The sequence below is a fragment of the Hoplias malabaricus genome, chromosome Y, assembly GCF_029633855.1.
Source record: "Hoplias malabaricus isolate fHopMal1 chromosome Y, fHopMal1.hap1, whole genome shotgun sequence".
NCBI lineage: Eukaryota > Metazoa > Chordata > Actinopteri > Characiformes > Erythrinidae > Hoplias > Hoplias malabaricus.
Window position 1 is genome coordinate 50,019,765 of NC_089820.1, and position 24,276 is coordinate 50,044,040.

General features: G+C 38.6%; 2 protein-coding genes across 7 annotated transcripts in view; both read right to left on the reverse strand.

The window, feature by feature from the left end:
• Window positions 1-7,668, reverse strand: part of LOC136678110 (FH1/FH2 domain-containing protein 1-like) — a 53,821-nt gene extending 46,153 nt beyond the window's left edge. For all 5 annotated transcript variants that reach the window (XM_066655962.1, XM_066655961.1, XM_066655960.1 and 2 more), the window contains exons 1-3: window positions 7,205-7,668; window positions 4,433-4,539; window positions 1,248-1,312 (exon numbers count right to left, since the gene is read on the reverse strand). In XM_066655962.1, coding sequence (XP_066512059.1) covers window positions 1,248-1,312; window positions 4,433-4,539; window positions 7,205-7,369 — 337 coding nt within the window. In that variant the 5' untranslated portion in view covers window positions 7,370-7,668. The remainder of the gene's footprint in view (window positions 1-1,247; window positions 1,313-4,432; window positions 4,540-7,204) is intronic.
• Window positions 7,669-9,002: 1,334 nt separating this feature from the next.
• Window positions 9,003-23,126, reverse strand: LOC136678299 (cysteine--tRNA ligase, cytoplasmic-like). Of its 2 annotated transcripts, XM_066656303.1 has the most exons (23): window positions 23,042-23,120; window positions 21,171-21,407; window positions 19,796-19,887; window positions 19,562-19,650; window positions 18,955-19,051; window positions 17,697-17,795; window positions 17,317-17,466; window positions 17,049-17,189; window positions 16,735-16,823; window positions 16,517-16,638; window positions 15,122-15,234; window positions 14,644-14,772; window positions 14,382-14,511; window positions 13,675-13,778; window positions 13,496-13,593; window positions 13,150-13,339; window positions 12,865-12,933; window positions 12,667-12,748; window positions 12,230-12,310; window positions 11,511-11,578; window positions 10,854-10,913; window positions 10,088-10,171; window positions 9,003-9,956 (listed from the first exon to the last, which is right to left on the reverse strand). In XM_066656303.1, the coding sequence occupies exons 1-23, from the start codon at window positions 23,061-23,063 to the stop codon at window positions 9,828-9,830; spliced, it is 2,475 nt and encodes an 824-aa protein (XP_066512400.1). In that variant the 5' UTR covers window positions 23,064-23,120; the 3' UTR covers window positions 9,003-9,827. The 2 variants fall into 2 exon arrangements, with proteins under 2 accessions (XP_066512400.1, XP_066512401.1); XM_066656304.1 differs by lacking the exon at window positions 21,171-21,407 and having other exon boundaries at window positions 23,042-23,126.
• Window positions 23,127-24,276: the final 1,150 nt, after the last annotated feature.

The window sequence follows — 24,276 nt, forward strand, 5'->3', positions numbered from 1 at the left end:
CTTTCACTAAAACTCCTCCTCTATTATCAGATTCATCAAACCTGAACATCAACAGCGCAAGAGATTTAGCAAAATGAGTCACAACTGATCACATCAATCATTCGCACTAAGACTATGACATTATTTACATAAAGGGCAGTACGATAGCACAGCAGGTAGTGTCACTGTTACATAGCTCCAGGGTGTGGGGGCTGGGGTTGTGGGTTGGAGCCCTGCTCCGGGTGACTGTCTGTGAGGAGTTGTGTGTGTTCTCCCTGTGTCCGCATGGGTTTCCTCCCACAGCCCAAAAAACACACATTGGTAGATGGACAAGCGACTTAAAAGTGTCCGCAGACCCTGAACTCGATAAGCGGTTACTGACAATGAATGAATGGATGAATGAATATTTGCATTAAAAAAGCCCTTGTGTGTGATATACATTACACAGGGTGGACTGACATTGTACTAATGAATTAACAATGTGATGTCACTGAATTCATATGCGTGCGCAATGCCATACAATAGTGTATTATGGCGAATTACGTTACTCATGATGAACAACATACAGAAAGCTCAGAAAGGCAAAAATGGACTCAAAGAAGACTTCTGATTTACCCCTAGTGAAATATAACATTTTGATCAGTGGTTCACACAGCAAATAACGTAACTAAAGGTCTGATATCAGCATTGCTATCTTTGATATCCATCACGGAAATGCAATTAGAGTCTGGACATTTGCCTACACAATTTCACATTATACCACTCTGGATTACTCCCTTTACATCATATCCTCTGAATAATACTTAAAAAAAAATCTGTAAACTTCTGTACTTATTACTGTGCTCAGAGGACTGGAATCACCCTTTAGAGCTTATATAACAAAAAACCATCAAAACACAACAGTCAGACTTCTATTAATGACCATGACCTCTGTAGCAGGCAATAGCAGTACACCAAGAGCAGCTGATGAGATCAGAAATAGGGATGGATTTTGAGGGTAAAATAGGAATGCTGTACGTCAATGACAACCAAAAAAGGGATAAAAATGATTTTAACATGGTTGGCACTGTGGGCCTTTTTCCCCCCTCAATCCCTTGGGAGCTCCTGGAGAAAAGGAAATTTTAACTCCAGTGGAAAGGCTGAGATGATTCTATTGCTACCTCAGCATTACTAAAAGATTCTGCATTGAAATTTAAGCCAAAAGTTTCTCCTGTTTCAGCTGATGCTACCAGATTTTGAGTAGAATAGGGGGAAGAAGATATTCTTACCTAGAATGGAGTGGACACGCACTGACAGCTGAGTACGGAGGATCAGGATGGGCTTTTTGCCTACACTGCAGAAACACAAGCAGATAAAAATATAGACACATTAGAAGAATAAGCATGCGGTCAACTGTGGGTACTGTGGTAAGCAAATGCTTTTGGGATTCTGTGGGGGGACAGAGTTCGTTCGCTGCTGTTATTCAGCATTGTGGTCATTCTGTTCTCCCCAGCAATCTCAACTGACTATAACTTTCCTCCATTCTCCAAATGTTATTACAGCAAATGCTTTTCAGTTAAAGACCAATGTTGTCAGTAAACAAAAACAAATAAATAAATAAAAACATACCAGGCAAGCTTAGTTTTGATGGATTGTAGTTTGATGCAAAGTATCACTGACATTTCAGTAATGGAGAGTAATTTAGACTTATAAAATACAAAAATGTGCCATCTATTATCTTAAGCAACATTTAATGTAACTGCATAAATGTACACAAGGCTTGTCCTCAGGGTCTGAAAATGTTGACCATAGATTTAAATAAACAGGCAGAATGTACAAAACATTTAAACAGTGTCAAAGACCGCAATATTGTTACATAGGATTACAATTTAAATACATTTGATAAGGGAATGCAATCAATTGATTCAAAAACAGTTCCCTCATGTCTGGTTTATTTTGAACTGTCTTTTCATCACGTCTATGTGGGTGCTCTGGTATACTTCACACATGTTGGTAGAACAACTGGCTATAAGACGCCCTGTGATGATTTGTCCAGTGTTCCTGCCTTGTGCTCAGTGATACAGGACTGACACAGACACCTACATACACTGATCAGAATGAAGTTACAGAAAATGAATGTATTAATGAATTTAAACAAAATGGCATTTTTAAGCAAAATAATGTAATTAATTTTCTGTATTTAAGTGATGCATAGGATACCCATGAGACCGAAAAGAATGGGTTAAAACAAATTTGATTTGGTGCCAAACCAGTACTTTAAAACAGATAGATGACATACAGAATCTAGATGAAGACTACACCGCACACAGTCATGGCAGCCAGTGGAGGATTATGGTATGGAAAGTCAGGACACAGGCATGGAAAGTATGCTCCATGAGAGTCAGCTGCTAAAATCAGGGCACTTTATGGCCTGGGTTTTCTCATAGGTGTTGTATGTGGCCAATGCACGTGCATACACACACACGCGGGCTTCTATTTTCCAAGTGTTATTTCAAATGACGTGTTTCCTGCTGGCTCTCCTGTATGCAGCGTGGAACCTGATGAAGTTCCAGATGTGACTGCAGTGCTTGAGTGTAGCACATGAAAATAATGCCCTTTTAAAAGTTAAGACTGGGTTTTAATTATACACTATGCTTTGCTGCATAACAAACCAAGGCTACATGCTTAGACTTGGAAACTGCTGCTAAAAAGAAAACAAGTCTTTGATTTAATCAGAAAAAGTCTTTCCCTCTGACTTTTTCTTGTACGCCTTGTAAGAGATTACATCACTTCAAGGATTTTTTTTTCTGCTTATTTAATATGACTGCATGCTCTTATGCCATTCACTTTCTCAGCAGAAAATGAAGCCTTGGATTTCAGTGGTTTACGCGAATGATACACACTCACTGTCTCCCCAGGATCAGGGTTTGCATGGGGTCTGGACAGAATGTGCTTTTGTTGCTGGAAGAGAATGTGTAGCAGCCCAGATACATTCAAATTAGGTTCGCTTCATGTTCGCTTCTAGAATTGAGCTCATTGTGGAGAAAGAGAAAGACTGCATGTGTGAGAGTGACTGCGTGAGTGTATGAAAGACGTAAACACACACCAGTAATAGAGAAAGGGAAGAACATGTGCTGATTTGTCTGCGAAACATATCTGAGCAAGCAAGCATCTAAGAGCAAGGAAGATTATCCTTAGGATTAAATCCTCACCGGGAGGTGGTTTGATACGATTTTCCTGTGAAATTAGATAGCCTCATGTAAAATCTCTTTGGTAATAATATCAATACCTTTTTGAAAGATGTAGACACTGCACATTAACATAACTTTAAAAAACAAATGAATCAAATCTAAACATCAGTCTAATCCAACTTATTGTAGGCAGTCATTCATTACGGCATATATACATTTTCTGTGACTGCTTTAGCCAGTGGGCCTGGAGTAGGCAGTCATCTGTAGATATCAGAAGATTATCTGCACATATATCATTATGCAGTCTAAATATAAAGTGATTTTATCATTGTCTAAGGCTTTAATGCCTGGAATTTAAATGTGATTTAATACCACCCTGAAGGAGTTTAAAAAAAATAAAAATCATACTAAGCTTAAGGCTAACACCAGCATCAGAACCTGTACCTTTAATCTGTATCCAGAGAATTCCAAAACATGTTCTAAAACATAACCAACCTTGACTGAATACAACTGATGAGGTAAAATAAAACAGCATGTGCATTTCACTTACCACAGCTAAATTACCAAGTGCCTCATGGGTTTAAAGCAAAACTCCGAGGATGTGTCTTAAAAAAAAAGCATGGGCACTGCTCTGTCATGTTCCTACAGTGAGGATGACTCATGTGGTCCACTCACCCTCTCCTTGCCCAGACTTAAAATCAGAGTTCCATCCCTGACCACAAGTGTGTTTGGGTGTGTTTCTGAAAGCCCATGGTCATTTTGAGCCATTCTGTCCATCTCTCTGCTTTATTGCCTACCTCGGTAAAGCTCAACCCTTTCCTAACTCTTACATAAATGCCTCCAGTGTTCTGCCGTGTGCTTTGTTAGCCTGTCAATATCGCACTAAAAACTTGTGTTTTCAAAACTGTAAAATTATTTTGTTCTGCCCTCTGTAAAGTTAATGTTGATGGGTATTAGTAAGTGAACAACCATTTCTATTGAACTATTCTAGAGTTGGAACAATACAAAGTATTGTACTGGGTGGCTGTATCGTGAGTAGCAAATAGCTTGGGGCTAGAGCATTAGAAGGCACTTTTGTTTTCGATATTGTTCATTTCTGATGACAATCAGTATTTTACAAAAAAGCCTTGTATGTGAAGGCAACTGTGTATAAAAAAAAAAAAAAAAAAGAAATTGAGCAAAAGAGGCAGACAGGCAATTAAAATTAGAAGGTCACAGGTATAGAATTGCAGAATGAAACTGAAAGAGTGGAAAAAAAGAGAAAATTAAGGATTCATCCTTACGACACATCTTCATAGAACTGCTCTAGTTCATCCCTCTGCTCCACCAGTGAAGACTCCAGATCCAGGTAGTTTCCATTAGGAGCCACCTGCAGTGCACATTCCTCTAACTGAGCATGGGAGAAGAGAGGGTGTTCAGTGTCTTACATTTATTCACACACAACACACACAGGTGTTACATATTGTAATTGTAATATTCTTTGCAATGTATTGAAATGTCAAAATGTCAATATGCTCCATTGGGGCGGCACGGTGGCGCAGCAGGTAGTGTCGCAGTCACACAGCTCCAGGGGCCTGGAGGTTGTGGGTTCGATTCCAGCTCCGGGTGACTGTCTGTGAGGAGTTGGTGTGTTCTCCCCGTGTCCGCGTGGGTTTCCTCCGGGTGCTCCGGTTTCCTCCCACAGTCCAAAAACACACGTTGCAGGTGGATTGGCGACTCGAAAGTGTCCGTAGGTGTGAATGTGTGTGTGTCTGTGTTGCCCTGTGAAGGACTGGCGTCCCCTCCAGGGTGTGTTCCCGCCTTGCGCCCGATGATTCCAGGTAGGCTCTGGACCCCCCGCGACCCTAAATTGGATAAGCGGTTACAGATAATGGATGGATGGAATATGCTCCATTGTTAATTGTCAACCCTTTCTATTGTTTGCTGAATCCAAACTTTGACACAATGTTACTTGAAAATCATGAAATTGATTAAATAGGTTTTACTCGATAAGTAACAATACACAAGTGATAAGAATCATAGTTGGCAAAGCAGGAATTCTTAGTTAAGTCAAATAAACTGAAAGTGAAGCCTATCCAATAGGAAAAGAGCTGAGGAACCTATTGGACAATCCTCAATTTATACTTATGTTTTCTGACCTAAGAATAAATCTTGCTTTGTGAATTGCTGTGCTGTAACAACCTGTAATTTGCACTACTTAAACAATAAAAGTATTAGATTGACTGCATATTGTGAAGCCTGGCATAAGGGTTATTGTTTATCTTGGTAAGAGCTCAAGAGGGAGACTTTATCAAGTCCCTGGAAACACTGCATTGAATCCATTCCAAAGATAATAATAATATGGAGGCTATTTAGGGCATCACTTATGAAAAATGCAGGGCACATTCTGCAAACAATATCTGAAATACCAGTGGAAAGGGAGATCATAATCTCTTAATCAGGAATGATGAGAATGGTTTCTAACTTTTTTTGCTTTCATTGTCCAGTCAAAAAGTCTCTGGAAGGAAGGTTAATGGTTCTTCAGCTCTTATCTGGTTGTGCGTTTCCCCATGTATTACGATGACTCTTCCACGTTCCTCGCTCAGCTGTAATAAGGGACTAATTGAACAGACCATTCTAGCTGGCCTTATCTTCTGCTTACAGATCCCACCCTTTCCGCAAGCATCAGGACAATTTAGCCATGGCTTCCCCAAATACATACACACATTCCTGTTTAAAAGCTTGGGATTTTTTTGTCACACCAATACATGTTGTTGTGTTATTCAGCAATAACAAATGAGGTTGATGGTCCACACAGGAGTAAGACCTATTCCCAAACAACATATTAATTTCAATGGAGAATTTTATTTAAATTGAGTCTTGGATTAGGCTTAATACCTAGAAGAATTCTTAGATCAGCAGATATCTACAAATTATTGTGATATTGGAGCCCTGTCTATGAGAATTAGTTTAGACATATCTGTAAGGCTTTTATTTATTTTTCCTACAGAACACAAGCATTTTAGACATGTATTCCAACAGTAGCTATGCAGGACAGCTGTAGCACTTCACTGGCAATTCACCTCTTGCATAACATGGAGAGGACTGGACTTCTACAGTGCAGCCTATTTGATTCTCAGTTCCTTTTTGTGATTAATCTTCTCCTGCTCCCTGGTTTCAACATAATAGCTGACGTAAGGTCAATGAAGGAACAGGTCAGAACACTCAATAAATTCCTTATGTTGTTCTTTTTCTGTTGCTTGGAATGCTCTGACAATGCAGGGGGTTCACCATCTTCTTTAATATGACAAAGCAATAGCCAGCCAGTAATTCACTTAGTTACCTCCCCCTAGTCCTCCGCAACCTGCAGCAGGCCCTAAACATAAGCATGTCAGTGAGGAGGCACATCAGCAACCAATAATCACCAACATTGTAAACAGCTGGCAGCGGTTATGGAGGTGTGTAGGCTTTAAAACACCACTTTCAAACCAGCTTTCTAATGGATTCCATCCCTAACAAAATCATCAATTAAAGTCAAGTTAACATGAGCCAATAAAGTGGTTCTATTTCCACAATAAAAAAAAAAACAGGTTCAACCATTAACTTTAAGCCTAGATTATAAGACACTACAGCAGATACCCACATTCAGTATCTGCCTGTGGAAGGAAGAAGGAGAGCTCAAATAGGTTAGACTGATAGTAGTTAAGTGAAGAGTAGCCTGATTGTCACAGTATGCCACAACACAGGCAGTTCTCACAGAACCACTACAGCAAACTTTCCTCGCTCTTTCATCACTCAGGACATGTGAAATCATTAGCAGTATACTCTGCTGTTTGAATATATAAAACCTGAAATTGATATCTATTAAGCGTAGCAATTGTTTCACTGAAACAAGTCAGATATTAACGTTGACAACTCAACTCAGCAAATCCAACATTGTAGACTGAAAAGAAACCAGAAATGTTGATTCAACAGGTGTGTAGTCATTTGGATTCAATCTCGTTTCCATGTTTCTCTGCTCTCTGGGCTGGTACACCTCCCTTGCCGAGAGGGAATGCATGTGTGTTTAGGTTTACCTTGAGAGGCGCCTGGAGCAGTTTATGGACCCCGGCGATCAGCTCGTTAAGGGGCAGGTTCTCGTTGAGCTCGTACTGGAGCGGTCTCCGGGGTTCGGGAAAGTTTGTACACACGAACGGGTCCGTGTCCTCCAGAAACTGAACACGACACTGTATAACAGCCATGTCTCCGTCCGTCTGGGCAACAGCCCTCGCTGCTTTAAACGACTGGAGTCACCGGTTCTTAGTCCACAGCGAGATGACAAGCCATTAAAACAGAAACAGTCCTTCAGCCTACTGGCGACCGACTGGAAAAGAGTGGAAGTACGGCACGGGACTGAACACCACGCCGCGGTGTGTGTGGCAGTGACGTTATTGAACCCAACAAGGAAAAAACAGCCCAGCTCCAACACAGGACACTGTTATAAAGGAGGGAAAGCACCGCCCATGCCTCCCATTCATCTTTAAAGAGGCAGCAAACCACACGGACCCGACTTTCAGAGGGACTTTGACTGTGCCCCATTGGTGTACTACACACTAATATGTTAATATAAAGTATATACTTTGTAGTCTACTAATGAGTTTTGAAGATAATTCTCAAATTGTTAATACAATACACCATTTCTTACTAAAAGGAAGCGATGACGTGTTGCTATGACAACGCCCAACAAACCAAGCTGGACAACGAAGGCTACTGTGAAAGATTCATTCACATTTTTGCGTCTAAGAGATGACAGTGCCTTGCCAGACATCGAATAATGCCCTAAAATGCAGCCCTGGTCATCAGAATTACATTTATTTAAAAGTCAGTGCCGCCTCCATTCATCATGCGCAAATTTAGCGTCTAAACCCGTGTACGCATCCGCCGTTCTCCTGCAGCTCTAAAGCCCCGCCCCACAAACATGACAGGATTGGTTCCTTAGGTTTGTGACTTAAGAAAACCTGTCTGTCTGAATTTACATGTTTAGACATATCACCGCAGATTCAAAGAGGAAATGCTTAGTCATGGCACTGACTGCTTACTGTGTGTGATGTCATTCAAATAAATAAAAAAAGAGCTTCTCCTGGGTCCTTAAATAAACATGCTGCTCTTCAGTGAAACTTAGTACTTCTCACACATTTTAAAGCATTCAATAGCAGGAGAATATTCTTCAGCCAGGAGATGAAAATGTTAACTCTCATTCAGATCTTCCACTAAATGTTACAGAAACTTACCGCCTGATTCTTCACAGTGGTGACAGCCACAGGTCATACTATTAACAAGAAATCACAGGTTTAAATTTAACTTGCAAAAAGTGAATCTAAGTTTGTAATGTTTTAGATTTAATAGATTTAACAAGGAATTAGGGAAAAAAGAATTTTGTTTCTACGTCATACGGTTTAGGAGATAGGGACTTAAACGTGTTTGGCATTGCTATAGCGCCACCAACAGACCAATAAGTGTAATTTTCGATATTTCTTTCATTGCACCTCAGCTGTACCATGCTTTCAAGTGTGGTGGTTCTGGACTTTACGGTCTATGCTCCACAGTGCGTTTTAGCAGAGAAAAGTAATAAGAATAAGAATAAGAAAAAAAAAACCCTAACAATAACAATAGGGTCCCTGCACTATGTGCTAGGACCCTAAAAAAGTCTGACATCGGGCAGGGTAATCATACCAACCCTCAAAGCACATTTTTGAGGTGTAAACGCTTCTTAAAAGTGTTTGATGTAGCACATTAATTTATTTTTAATCTTACAACTTGTTGGTGTTTGCATTCACACATGAACACAATTTTGAGGATCATAGTAAACACACCAAAATATTTTTTAGAGTCATCTTTCAATTTATTGAGGTCCTTGTTACTTATTTATTTATAGACAATACACAGTAATTGCAAAATACAAACAGTATGTAACTGTTATAATAGCTATCCAAATCCTATGCTAGCTATTTTACCCTTTAAAACCTGCAAACCGAACAGGACTGAGCAACGTCCAAAATCTACGTTTTTGCTTTATATTTTTAAGTTCCACAGAATCCCTTCAAACCTTCAGCATCCTTTTTCCTTCCCAGTTATTAAAAGCAGGACTCTCCCCGCCCTGCCCTGTCCCCTTTACAGTCTGTTTGTCAAAAATTATTATAAAAGGATATAAAAGGTTCATACCTGTCTTAATTATGCTGGTCTGTCATCATTATATTGGTATCTCTGGCAAACACTGCTTTCACTTTTCATCACAATAACTGGTTATTTATATTTCTCACCCATAATGACATGTTATCAGGCCTCTATCACAATGACATAGATTATTATATATATTTTTTTGCATTTATTTTGCAGAACATCAAACATCCTTCAGATTTAAAGGCCATCCATACTACGAAATATTCCCACATCCTTCTGCTTTTCAGCTTCAAAGCAAATTGTAGACCTTGTTACCACAGTAAACGTCTCCAAGCAATTTTGACAAAGCTGCAAAAACAGGCAGCCTCCATTTCCTATAATGTATGTAAAACTATGAACATTGCCATAGCATAGCACCAGGACCCACAAACGAAATCTGAATGTCTTGTTGTATTACACATAACAACCAACACAGGACATGAGCAGAGCAGACACTATGGGCGGATTGCAGGTCCTGGTGGACTCCAACTATTAGCGATCTCAGCTTCCATTCTGGGTAGACTGGAGGTAATCGTTGTACAGCTTTTCCTGTGCTTCATAAAGCTTACGAAGCTTTTTGGTTTGTCCCTTGCTAAGTTCCTTTCCTTCTGCATCATGTGTGGGGAAACCCTGCAAATGAATTTAGAGAACAGAATAAGCATTTTAAGTTCAAGTGTTGTCCTGCCAATTTGTAGCACTTTGAATTTTCATTCACATAGTTTTTATATTTAATTTAACAAAAAGGAGTTGGTCTACATTACCGTGTCATCAAAGTTGGAATACTTGTCCGTTTCCATGCGGAACATTTCACTAGCGGGGATCTTCATCTTTGCAAGTTTGGCCATCTGTAAATTGAACAAAATATTGATGAATCACTTATTTCTCACCACGTGAGGTAATTTATTAACATACATCTTTAAAGTCCCCATATCACTGCAAAACTAAATTATTTCCTTTAAAGTTATTTTGTTCAAATATTTCCATTTATTTTTCTGTCCACATATGGATACTAAGCTACAAAATTATACAACTTCTGAACAAGACACAACCAGAGCTCATTTACATTAGCTTTAAGGCGACAGGAAAAGGTCCTGTTAGTTTACAGGTTCATTCAAACTGGACACAGCGTCTGTGGGTCACTGAAAACTGCTTTATGAACGCCATGTATTATTATTATTATTAGTAGTAGTATTCTTATGTCTAAAAGAAAAGAGAGGTTTGAAAAGGAGCATGAAATGAATGAATCTCAGCCAACACACACCATACGGGGCCCGATATGTGCAGCCTAGCTGGTTACCAGCATGTTTTGTGCAAAGGTCAAATGTTGGCCCCACAAATGGATGCCCTCCAGTCCTCCATGGTCAGCGATGGAACCAGAACAGGGTAAACCCCAGGCCCACCACAAAATCTCTCATATAAGTTACTGGGCTACTTGCATTTGTCCCCCACTGGCAGCCCACTTGTGTCCCACTCAGCCCTTGTGCAAACCAAGATCTATTTGGACATCTAATCACAATATATCCTCACCTCTTGCTCCTGTTTCTTTCTTGCTGCCTCTTCTTTCTTCTTTCTCTTTTCCTCCTCTACCTATGAATCAAACCAGGAAATTCCATAAGTATTTTAAGACAAAATACTGCATGCAGACCTGTGACATGAAACTTAATAAGCATATGCATGTAAATGCAGCAAGTGTAATTCAAAACTAGCAAACAAAAGAGTGTTATTTGAGCCCTATCCTGCAGATAGCCATATACTCTGTTTCACTCATGTCTCAGCATTTCTCACCTTGGCTTTTACTAAACCTGAACATGTAATTTAAACTGTATAAACGATTCTTTAACTGAACATCATGACCATGTTTTCATAACAGCTGCACAAATACACATTTTAAAGTTGGGATTTTTTTTTTAACTCTGAAAAGCCAATTGGGTTTGTAGATTCTCATATGATATTCTCATTTAATTTTACAGGTTTCAGATCAGTAATAACAGGACACTACAAGAATGTGTCAGAATGATGAACAGAGAAACAAGAGAATCTAAAATGAAGTAACACTCAGAATTTAATATAATTTAGCAGTGAAGTTTTTTTAAATGTAAAAGAAGTGAATGATAGAGAGCATATAGCTTCAGAGATCTGTGGGGTATGAGTTGTAAGAGAACCGCTTGTATAAATGTTAATTACCTTTTTCTTTTCTTCCCGTTCTTTCAGTAGGGTCTCTCTGTCTACTAGCTTCACCACTGTGCGGAGCCCTGTTTCATAACAGACAAGTAAAAGCCTCTCAGTATGTCTTTCTTGACATCGCTGTAACGAACTGATCACACTCATCCACACAATTTTCCTAAAGCATTGATTTTGAAGTTAAGAATGTAGTTCTCTCTAATAAGACTTTTAAATCATTTAATATTCATTAATAATATAAATATTTATTCATTCATTCATTATCTGTAACCCTTATCCAGGGTCAAGGTGGGTCCAGAGCCTACCTGGAATCATTGGGCGCAAGGCGGGAATACACCCTGGAGGGGGCACCAGTCCTTCACAGGGCAACACAGACATACACACATTTACACCTACGGACACTTTTGAGTCGCCAATCCACCTACCAATGCAAAGTGTGTTTTTGGTCTGTGGGAGGAAACCGGAGCACCCGGAGGAAACCCACGTGGACACAGGGAGAACACACCAAACTCCTCACAGACAGTCACCCGGAGCGGGAATCGAACCCACAACCTCCAGGTCCCTGGAGCTGTGTGACTGCGACACACTACCTGCTGCACCACCCATGAAGCTAGCACTGACATGTCACAGCTTATGAATATGGCAAAGATGTACTTTTTCACCAGAAAATGTATTATCAAACTTCATGTGCTACCAAATATTTTTATATTATTGCTGTATACCTTCATGATCTTCAAGTCGAACTCCTAACTCTGGAAGAATGTCATCCCTTACTGCATCACACAGTTGTAGCACCTCGGTAACTGTAACAAAATAAATAGTGTTCAATGCTGGTGCTCTCCATTGAGTAATTTATTAGGTATGTCTCAATATTTTGTATTAGAAATAAAATAATAAAATCCATTTATTTTACCACAAGTAATATTTACAAAATATTTTATAAAGAAATATAATTTCTTTATTATCTTTGTAACCCACAAAACTCTAACAATCTGTTTATGCACTATAGAGAGGGTTGCTGACAAAATGGTGGTCATGTTTCAAATAGGTTTAGAACAGAAACTCTGATACATGCCGACCACTAAGTGTCAGTATAAAAGCTCTTTAATAACATGAAGAGGAACTCATGACTGTTTGTTCCTTTTCAAATGAAAGTTACCTTTTTGTTCTCTGGCAATTTTTCGAACTCCTTCTCTGAAATCTGAAAGTACTTTCAAGTAGGGCATGACGGTACTTTCCAGCTGCAGGACATATTACATTAGATTAAAAGACCACTCTAAAACTTCATGTGAGACATAATGAAACGAGTAATGCTTGAAAAGACAAATCAAGTACACATTAGACAACTTTTACATACATCAGCATTTTGGCCATTTGTTCCAACAGGGAATCCGATGGGCTCTGTTCCTTCAATTGCCCCAAACGTCTGTAAACCAAAATAACAAATCAAAACCAAACACATAATTAACTTTAAAACGTCGCATATCAGCAGATATTAAGGCAGACTACTCCTCTCAGTTCTCCTATTTTACATTTAACTGTAATATACTCTTAAAACTCTTAGGTAAATACATAATTATTACCCATTATATATAATAAGCTTTGAAGGTGTTATTGTTCAGTGTGCCTGTAATAACCTCACCTTGAACATGTCTGTCAGGTAGTAGGCAATGCTCTGGAGCAGCATACGGTTTGGCAGAAGTTTGGCGCTTTTCCTGGCTGCTATGTAAGCATTACTCTGCCCCACAAGGGCCCTCATCTCCTCCAGGGCAGAACGTGTGTCGATATTGTCACACAGAGCCTCATGAACTGCCTCTTTCTTGTCATAGAAACTGCACAGGAAATAGAACATTGTGTTTTTAGTATGTTCAGAAACTAGTTTATGGAAACTTTTTAGTGATGTATAAATCTAATTCCAAAACTGATGTACCACTTCACATTACACCATCTATTAAAGGGCAACATATATCGCATAGCTGAGTACTGACCTCTTATTCAGTTCTATTTCTTCTGTTTCCCATTTTTCAAACTGACCAGTGATATCAGTAGGTGTCCTTAGGATATCTTTCACATTCAAGAAGAATTCCTATGGACACAGAGATTCGTTCAGCAACCTGGCACAATAAGAACAAATAAAACAGCAGCCATACATATGAATTAGACTCACGTTCATGAACTTCTCATACTGAATAGCTGACTCCATGGTGTTATTGGAATAGTCCAATGTGTCCTTCCAGGAGTGCATCAGGAAGGCTAGACGCAGCTGCCTTGCTGTGAAGAGATGCGGCATAATTCAGTAAATTGCAGCACACACACGGTCTGTCTCAAAATCTAGAGAGTTATCTACAACATTTTAGGTCTTAATATACCTGCTACCGACAAGTAGAGTCAAGGTAACTTAGAGTTGAGGGGAGTAAAGACCATTCATTTCAAGTGGGGGACAACAAAGTTGATGTGTGTGCCATCTTACTAAAGTGTCTTAATTATCTCTTTTACAAGATTGGATGCTGGTTGGAATTCTGAATACGTAGATAGCTGCCTATGTAGGCAGTGAGGAGGCCCTCTAGGAATTGAGGCACACTCAGTTTCATTTTACTGGCATGATAAATAGTTTCAGAGATGTGTTGACAAAGGTCTTGACAGCACAAACTCCTTAATATAAACAAGAACACAATGTTTCAGTCATGCCAAGCACTGAATAGCATCTCATGTTGAGCAATTTATAAAAGTGAGTATGCATCTGTATGAGTGACTGAATGAGATACAACCCAGAAGTGCTTCACGATTAAAATGGGCTAAAATGAACACTGGAGGATTGATCAAAAAGTGAATTACTTGACTATTAGTCACTAAGAAATGTTGTAAAACCAGTACCTGTGTGTTTGGCTAGGGCATCTTTTATGGTAATGAAGTTTTTCAGCGATTTGGACATCTTGCAGCCAGCTATTGTCAAGTGACCCGTGTGCAAGAAATAGCGCACCCAGTGGTTGTTCTCAAAGTACGCCTGTACAGATAAAACACCAAATCCATGACATCAGCAGACAGAGCTTCTCTTATTTAGACTATATCCACATAAAACACAGTAATTCCTCAGTTGCAATACATGTGATTGATACTTCAGAAAAGACATCTGCACCTCAGACTGGGCCAGTTCATTGTCGTGATGAGGGAAGCGCAGGTCAAAACCTCCTCCATGAATGTCCATAGACTCTCCAAGTATAGAACCAGCCATTGCTGAACACTCAATATGCCAACCAGGACGTCCCTTTAAAAAGACAGCAAGAGTGAAACTAAGATTATTATGAATATTCAGGCTGTTTTCCCCAGGTGTAGAATTTTTTTTTTGTGTATGCTGATGAAGGCTTGACTAGTTTTCTAGATTTCTTTTAAGACGATGTGCCTAAGGATATTTTTTGCTTAGGGTGATAATTTATGTTTTGGGGATGTACATGAACTACTTTACCCTCACTTGGTCTAGTGGGAAACTCTGTCCTTACTGATTAAGAAGAGTTTGATACTAAATTATAGCACAATTGATTAATTACCATTGAAAAGTATTTTTAGCCTTTGTTTAGGTGAGTCACAAATCAAAAAAGAAACAAAAGAAACCTCACCTTTCCCCAAGGGGATTCCCAGGATGGCTCCCCAGGCTTGGATGCCTTCCACAGGGCAAAATCATTCTGTGAACGCTTTTCACTCAGACGATCTGCTGAAATACTCAGGTCTCCTAAAATGTGTTACATTACATTAACATTATATTAAGAAAAATGTGCACAAGAGGTCCTCTAAAATCTCTTAAAGGTTAAGCACCAGCTATATGAGAGTGTCAAACAAATAAATACAGTGGAATTTGAGTTCCTAACTTGTGTTTATTGATAGTCAGAAAACATGTTATTTCTTACTAATTCAAGGAATAAGGTTTAAAAGACCATTGGTCCCCACCCCCCAACGGTGTTCGGAAACTCTAATAGGCGTCTTGCCTGTGACGTAGACGGTGGACAGTTCTAGAATTCGCACTTAATTTAATGCAAAATGACGAAAAGGTGTGTTGTTATTGTTTGCTGCAATAATTCAATGTACAGTGGGACATCTGTGCACAAATGGCCCAAAGATCCGAAAATATCCAAATAATTGACTAAATTTGTCAACTTTAAACGGGCACTTTGGAAAGGACCATCCGCTCACTCCGTTATCTGTAGCTCATTTCACTGGCGCTTTTCCAACAATATGGGCATGTAAGGAAACCAATGAAAGGTGTTCAAGAGCCTCTGTAGCATGGAGGTAAACAGGGTAAGGACACTCACTTCGCCTGTTTTAGTTGGTGTTAGTTAACGTTAGCTTGACTCGCTAAACTCGGTGGCTCAGATTATACTCGGCTACGTAGCTGCATTACGGAGGTTTATAGTGTCGGATGAATTCGAGTTCGACTTCTATTACATTTACAAGAATAACGGTACCTCTAAATTTGAGTTTAGCTTATTGCTAGGCTATTGTCATGAATAATGTTGGTTATTTAGCTAGCTAGATACTGTCATAACAGTCGGTCATATCGGTGTTTTACCGCGGCGTTGTTCAGCTGTTGTCCACCAGTGACGTCACGGTTGCGTTCAAGAAATTCCGTAGTGAGCTCGGGTTTTTCCGTCAATTGAATAAAATTGTCAGTTTTAAAGCAAATTAAGCTGCTATTTTCATTTTAATTCATATTTATAAATGTCAGTAACTAAAATAATGTGAAATATTCATGGAGGTCCATTAAGTGGTGCTTAGCTTTTAATATAAAAAAAAATCAGAGCATGCAACCTATTACTGTTATACAACGTGTATTTTCCTTTTTTCCCCTTTTCTCAACAATATTTGGGCTGATTTATTGTGCATTTTGTGCATCCTAAGTCATGAGTAGGCCAAAATACATCAGTACATTTTTCAGCCTTTTAAGCGTTGCCATGAGTTAGAAAAAATAATTTTATTTTTCTGTATATAAAAACTATTAAGTGTAAACAAGAATGCACCTTCTCCTTCTTGTAGAGCCTTCTGATCACCCACTGCCTCTGGCACCAGTTTGGCGTACGAATGTCTGGAGTTAGCATCAAACTTTGCAGTGTCAAAATACACTGATCCATTAGACTCATACCTGCACACACAGCATGGGAGACAAAAGAACGATAATCTTTAGTAATATAACGTAGGTACATGTACATTATCCAGGTTAAGACCCAAACATACAAACCCATATCCATTGTCCACTATTTTCTTGACAAACTCCACAATTTCTGGAACATACTCACTGACCCGCGTGAGTACGTCAGAGGGGAGAACCTGTCAATTAAACAGAGTTACTTAGAACCTCATTGTGATATTAGTGTCATCAGTGGTCAATAATCAAAGGTAGATCAACAAACGCTGTAAGTACCAAACTGTCACGGTTTAAAATATTAATCCTTTCAAACTCGTATTTTAGTATAAAAATAAAAACATTTTCCTTTGGTTTATTAACTGCATTCCAAACAAATTGTACCATATAACACCCAAATTAATACTTACATTGAGGGCCTCCATGTCTTTATGATATTCCCCTTCCCAGTATTTTGGCAGAAGGGAGAATATTGAATTTTCAGTAACTTGGCTGCCAAACTGGGAATCTAACCAATCTGACAAAAGGTCCTTAGCTTCTTCCAGCAAAACCTTATGAAAAAGCAAATAAAGAATAAAAATAGTCTTTACACTGCCTAAATATGAGCTTTGATCTGAGAGAAATACAGGACTTATGATGATTCTTAAACTGTAGTGTAGACTAGAATATCACACTGACCTGTGCTTGGCTCTCAATAACAGCATCTGAAGCCCCACTCTTTATCGCCTCCTGCAGGGGGCTCAACGCAGTGGTCACTGACATGTTCAGTCTTTCAAGCATCTGTTTCTTATCAGGGTCTGTGGTCTCCACGAGCTTGGCTTGGAATGGCTAAAGCAAAGCAACATGATGCAAAGCAAACCCTTATGCATTTTTGCAGAATGCATTCAGAGACTATCAATAGTTGGTACAAATTATTTTTTGGTATATGTCATATCTATACACTAAAACATCACCAAAAAGTAAAGAAAAGAAAAAACAGTTGTGGAGTCTTTATGTATCTGCATTTAAATTACTAGAGAATTTTACTCTGCAAGAAAGTGTTTTGTAAAGATTCTCACCTTTCTGGCAGTTAAAACATCCTGCAGGATCTGAGAGGCACCTGGCTTCTTTGCTCTGTACTGCTCTAGCAGGTGATTCTGTCTGGCCCTTTTAATGATCTGAAAAAAGCAGGATGCCATTACACAAATCATCCTGTCTAAGTTTAACCTGACACCAGTGTACACTTACATGGGATCTAGTCTACACAAGCCACCCGTCAATATCTACGTCTACATCTGGTTAGCTTGCCGTGTCTCACCTGAGATGACTGTGTCTGAAAAGAGCACTGAGCCCATTTACATGGAATATGTAGGTATACATATATATAGTATATTGTGGCTGTCCAATTAAAACCATCTATCTCCATTTTTGTGGATTTTTACTTTACTACATCACTGGAACACAGCAGATGTCCTTCACATTGTGTGAAAATGTCATGAGAAATGGAGCAATAGAAATTGGAATGAAATCTTTTCAGTGAAAGTTAGGAAGGTTTATTTCTTGTTTTTATTTGGACAGTGACCATATATACTATTCTATAGCACACACACCACTGTAAAATTTACAGACAAAAAGACCGGATGACTTGTGACCTTTGCACAGTACTGTATATAGTGTAAACATTACACTATTATGTAGTAAACATTATTAAATTGCTTTAAACTTGGTTTAAGAGTAACTACAACCTCAGACCTACATTCAGCTTTGCTACAGAGGCCGAGGACATGTCTCCATACTGCAGTACAATAATATGTAAACGTCGGATAATGGGCAGACAACTCTCTGCAGTGAAAACAAGGAATGTTGTGTATTGATGAAGGATTCAGGTGTAAATTCTCAGGCATAGGAACTAGAGTATTATTAGTATTTGACATGTAGTTTCACAGGATACTATTAGAATTATCATGAAAATGATTGATCTGGAGCGAGCAGAACTTTCATTCTTTATTCATTCATTCTACTCAGAACATTCTGACATTTTTTTTCCAGTGTCATGGCCCTAAATCTCTGTCGTAGTGTTTCCTTGCACCACAGCAATACAACTAAGCTGCTGATTAATAAATGTCTCCAGACGTAGTAACTTGGTAAAAACACCATGTAAATTCATGTGTGAAGGTAAAAAGAGAAAGAGAATGGACAGCAAGAAGATCTATGGATAAAGAAATACTGAATCAGCCATTGAAAAGCATGAACACACAACCAGGAGATTCTCTGGACGAACACTATCCACTAAAATAAAAAAAAAAAAAAACAATAATATATTCTGAAACATCTTACTTTGTCATCAATGTCAGTGATGTTCATGCAATAGAAGACATCATATTTGAAATAGTTCATCAGTATCCTTCGAAGGATGTCAAAAGAAATGTATGATCTGGAAGGACAAGGACAAGATATCAACACAAAGAAGAGCAGACACTTCAGAAACAGAACAGAACAGAATCCAAGGCTGAGAACAGAAGGTGATTTAGTTTTTTTTGTTGAACACAGGAAATGGCTTGATCACTGGATGACTCACACCCAAACAGTAGAGCTCCCAAGTGAATTTCTTTCATTTCAGAACCTGGAGCTTGTTTTCAAAATGTTCTAGTAAAACAGTAGATTTTACATATGGCTTTGGCAAATCAAAATATGTGAATCATAGACGGCAACAACAGATTTAGCTTTTCCCCTTTGGAATTTAAATAACATATTTAACATAGCCAACAAATATACAGTTGGCTTTAAAAGCTTGAATGAATGCTTTCGCCTGGTCTGTGTGCTTCGCCATAGTCCTATAGAAGCATCACAAAGAGCACTGTTCCAGAAGAGCAGTGAAATGGATTCTGTGTGGACACATACCGAGCTCATTTAAAATGGCATTAGTGACTACAGACAACGATACCTGGCATGCCCCATGTGGGAAGCGTCATAGACTGTGGGGCCACAGCAGTACCACAGCACACGGTTCCCATGCTGCGGGACAAACACTTCCTAAAAACATAAAACAACACTACATTGTTAGAATGTACCAATTGTATTTTAAAAAGTGCTCAGTCAAATAAAAGATTAAACACAAAAAAAATTAATGAAAAAAAATACAGCTGTGTAGAGATGTTTTTGAGTCCTGCTTACACACCTTGGTCCGTGTTAAGCTGTTGTAAAGTTTGAGTTTTGGAAGTTCAGTCCCACCTGGGGGAGACCATGGGGGCTGCACCCTCTTCCCCTTTACTGAAAGGCAAAACACATCACATCATTAATTAGATTCACACATGTCCATTTATATTACAAGGGTTAACAAGCCACACTGCTCATGGTGCCTATGGTTAGATGCATGTGTGCGTCCAGCACATGTCTATTATGGAACAATAATTGCACACGACAGATGAACTGTGTTTTCACAGAATTTTGTTCAGAAACCCAGACATGTACAAAGGTAAGAGACACAAATATTTAATGTGGAGAATATGATGCAATCGCTGTCAACAGGAAACAAAGCAGAAAAGGAGAAGTTGCAAGTGAAAGTAACTGAGAAATCTGTCTGCTTTTACTACCTGCAGGGGCTGGTGTATTTCCAAGAAGTAGTTAGGAGACGTTTTAACATTTAGAGGAGGACGGTGGTAAACACCCCACAATCATGACTCGCACACTGTTACCATCAAATTAACATGGAGCATGAAGAAAGCACGTACATCCAAAATATCAAACAGGCACTAGACTGATTTGAGAATAAGGAAAACAAAAAAAAGATCTGTGGAATTTTAGTAGTTTTCAAAATGTTGACTGTAGAATTTCAGGAACATTTATACACCACTTAATCAGTTTCCTCAAACTCTTGCTAGAGTTAAGGATATCACAACCCACTATCCCAGTGACGGACTGGCACCCTGTCCAGTGGGGTCCTGCCTTTTGCTCAATGATTTCAGGTGGGCTCTAGAACCACCATGACCCTGAACAAGATGAAGTGGTCACAGAAGGTGAATGAATGAATGAATGAATGCACGAACAAAAACAAAAGAACGAATGACCAAATTAATGCATGAAGTATAGGCTATTGTAAGTAATCAATGAAAGATTTGAATAACTACTCAAGAAATTGCCAAAATACATATTAATTTATGCCTTTTAAAGACTCCATACCATAAGAAAATACAAGTAAAACAATTATAAAATATTATCTTCATACAAATGGCCAACTTATCACTGCTGTTTAACCGAAAGTGTAAATTATATGAGAGGCTAATATTATTATTCATAACTGTTTAACAACATTTTTTTGTAGAAATGTGCAATATGTAAAAACTGGATCAACTTTTAGTTATTGGGATCTGCTAATGGTTTTCGGACCTTATTTTGTCCCACAATCAATTTATACCTACAACAGACATCAAATGTCAAAGCACAGTGACCTTTAGCTATGACGCATCAGACTCATCCTACTGCGTCTCACACATGCACTACATGAGTCGAAGGAGGGGTCTAGCTGGGAGTCTCTGGCTGCCTGCTCTACTCACTGCTGGGGTCTGTGGCCTGGCCGTTGATTTGGGACTGCAGGGCGGCTATGTGTCTGTACCAGCGCAGGGCGTGGACATGCTGCTGGGACGGAGGTCCGCAGAGAAGCGCAAAGGCTTCCAAGTCCGCCTGTGAGGGCCCATAACCAGCCAGGTAACTGCGGTTGCTCAGGTAGTCATTCAGAGCCTCAGCCCTGCGGCCATCCTCGCTTATTCGCAGCAAGAAGCCATAATCAAAGGCTGGGAAGACAAAGAAGGGACACATACACATGCACAAGGTACAACAACAGCAAATCTTAATGGCTTGTGCTTGACATTAACGATTCATGAAGCTGTAGCAAAAATCAGCAGTGGTCCCAGAAATGATGAATGAACTTGAGAGGTCAAACTGAGGTCACAATGACATCAGACAGGCTCATATTTTCTCACAATCAGGGAAAAGGATTTCTATTCGTATTTAAATGAATAGAAACAGTCAACATGTAATACAGTGTATCGCCATTGCAGACCAATATCTATCTGTGAGCATTAGAGAGGAAGGAAGAATGGATCCACTGTCAAGTATTACATTTCTCTGAGAATATATATTTTTAAAAGGAGCTTCAGAATGGAAAATTGTTTTCAATTGGAAACTCCACTGTTGTCAAATGATTTTAAATATAATAAAAAGTGTGGGAATATAATGTTTTTTAAGCAACAGGGTTATGGGGTTATGACATTTTGACAATAGTACAGCAAGTCCCTTAGAAATTACATCATCTCACAGAGCTAACACGTTTTGAATTCTTGTCAAATTATATTTTTTGCTGAATCTGACTGAAAAAAACCTACAAATTCTCCTGTACATTTTAATACACAAATACAAATGCACATTTGCTTATCTGCTGAATTTAACAGATGAAATTTGGCGGTACAAAAATGATGGCACCTTTCATACTCTTTTCCCAAAATGTTAAATTTAACATACAAAACAGGAATTGTACACTAATACCACTAAAGAAATTGCCACATGTTTGTGTGTATCACCCACAAGTAGAGAGCCAATGATTAAACTGAGAAAATTATTTATTAAACTAAGTATGTGTGTGTGTGTGTGTGTGTGTATAAATATATCCTGAACGCATATCACAAAGCAGGACTTTTTTATACAACCACCAAAATATGTACACCCTGAAACCGAACCAATGCATTAGTGCGTTAATAAAGGCTACATCCAGTGGCCAAGCAGGTGACCCACACCCACAATGCCAGCCATTCTGGACTGGAGCGCTGTTTTCCAAACAGGTCTTCTCAGGCACAGTATGGACTTGTATTGATGCCATTATTTACAAAAAGTATATTTTGTAATCAGGTTCTTCACGTAATGCTGTTTATTTGTTCTGGTTAGGAAATGAATAAAATTACCTACTGCACCTTTAAGGTATCTCATGAATTATACTGCTTTATGTATCACTAATTCCCCCCCAAACTGTCTAACTGAACAAAATTTTGGTTTTCTAATTGAACATTGTGCAATACACATGCAAAGAGACAGACACTTCCACAATTGAAGGCAACAGAATATAATTTATTTAGATTAAATCAACCTGGAAGTGCCACAATGTGCAAAAATAGCGATTTTTAAAGCGTTTGTGAATGAGTTAGTGTGTCAAAACATTTTAAGATATATTTGAAAAAACAAAACAAAAAGTGGGTTATAGACATAAGTCTCTAAAATGAATACAAGATTAATAACAAGAGCACCACTACTGTCTCTAACGTTACACAGATGTAAACAGCTTTTCTCGCAGACCAGAACAGTAGCTAACGTTTAGTACTAAACTTAACACATATGACTAAATTATAATAAGATATAAAAATATCATAAACATTACCTTGTTCTCCAGCTTCTGACATCTCTACACAGCCCTCTATCTGATGCAACAATAACGTGTCCGGAAAACCCACCGCTGGCCTCCACGAACCGCAAACGGAGGCCCAATTACACGCTATATATAAAAATCCTCTTCCTGGATCAGCGCTGAGATTTCCTATCCTCATACGTTACAGATCAGATACACACCGCACACTCTCATTGAATGTCAGAGCCGCTGTTTGCGATAGTTTCTATTTCAAAATAAAGGTTTTCACATTCCTGTAAATATTTAAGACACAGTGAACATCTTCAAAATATTCGTATTAAAGTGTCAGGTTAGGTTTTATTGAATAAAAAAGAGAGTATTAAAGCAGTATTTGCAGAGTTTTTGTAGACATACGAAACGACTGCAGAGACACAGATTTGCACTCCTTGATGGCACTGATGAGAAAATAAACAGTTGAATTCTGGCAAATCTTTTTTAACATTATATTGCAGAACTATTCCATTCACATCTCCCAAAAAAATAAAAACCGTGCACATTAAATTTTTATGATTTAATGAATGAATGAATGAATTTATGTTATTGTAGTAAAAAATATTAACAATTGATATATTTCAGTGGATATCAATATAATCCGTATTCATGCATTATATAAAATGTAAACATAAAAAATACTTATTAGTAGATTCTTGTCACTTAATGGGTATTGTGGAATCAATAAGAGATAACCTCTTGTAAGTGTGTGGTCTAACCACTAGGTGGCATCAGAGGGTAAATCCAATTGTTTTTTCACCATTTAACCAAGTAATAGGCCCAAGGGCACTTCGCTTGTTTTAAGTGCAAGTCTTAATTTCAATTTACATGTTGTATTAGACAAAGATTCGCCAGGAACTCTAGGTGCAAAAAAAACCAACAACAACAATGTGTTGTCATACAGGCTACAGAGGGAATTTATGTTGCTGTCAACACCCCATAAAAGTATGTGTTAGACTGTATTTACCCTCTCATACTCCGAATTCTCAAAGAATAACTTACTGCTTACTGATACCCACACTTGCTGGACATAGTCTGGACCCTTTTCCATTACAATAATTAATCAACCACTGTCTTTTGATGAGTATGTCGTTTTAGTTCCCCTGACACTTCAAGCATATCAGTAGTGACCAATATTTCCTTTCTGTTTCTGTTAAATTACTTCATATATAGCATAACACAGCCTTAAAATTACATGTAATTTGTTATCTACATCA

Bases quoted from the DNA above. Each gene is read 5' to 3' on its own strand.
- LOC136678299 (XM_066656303.1), bottom strand. From the start codon at position 23,063: ATGTCAGAAGCTGGAGAACAAG. The intron at 17,796-18,954 runs GTAAGATGTTTC...TGCTTTTTTCAG, and splicing joins TCACTGACATTGATGACAAA to ATCATTAAAAGGGCCAGACA. The intron at 11,579-12,229 runs GTATACAGCAAT...GTTATGAAACAG, and splicing joins TCGACTTGAAGATCATGAAG to GGCTCCGCACAGTGGTGAAG.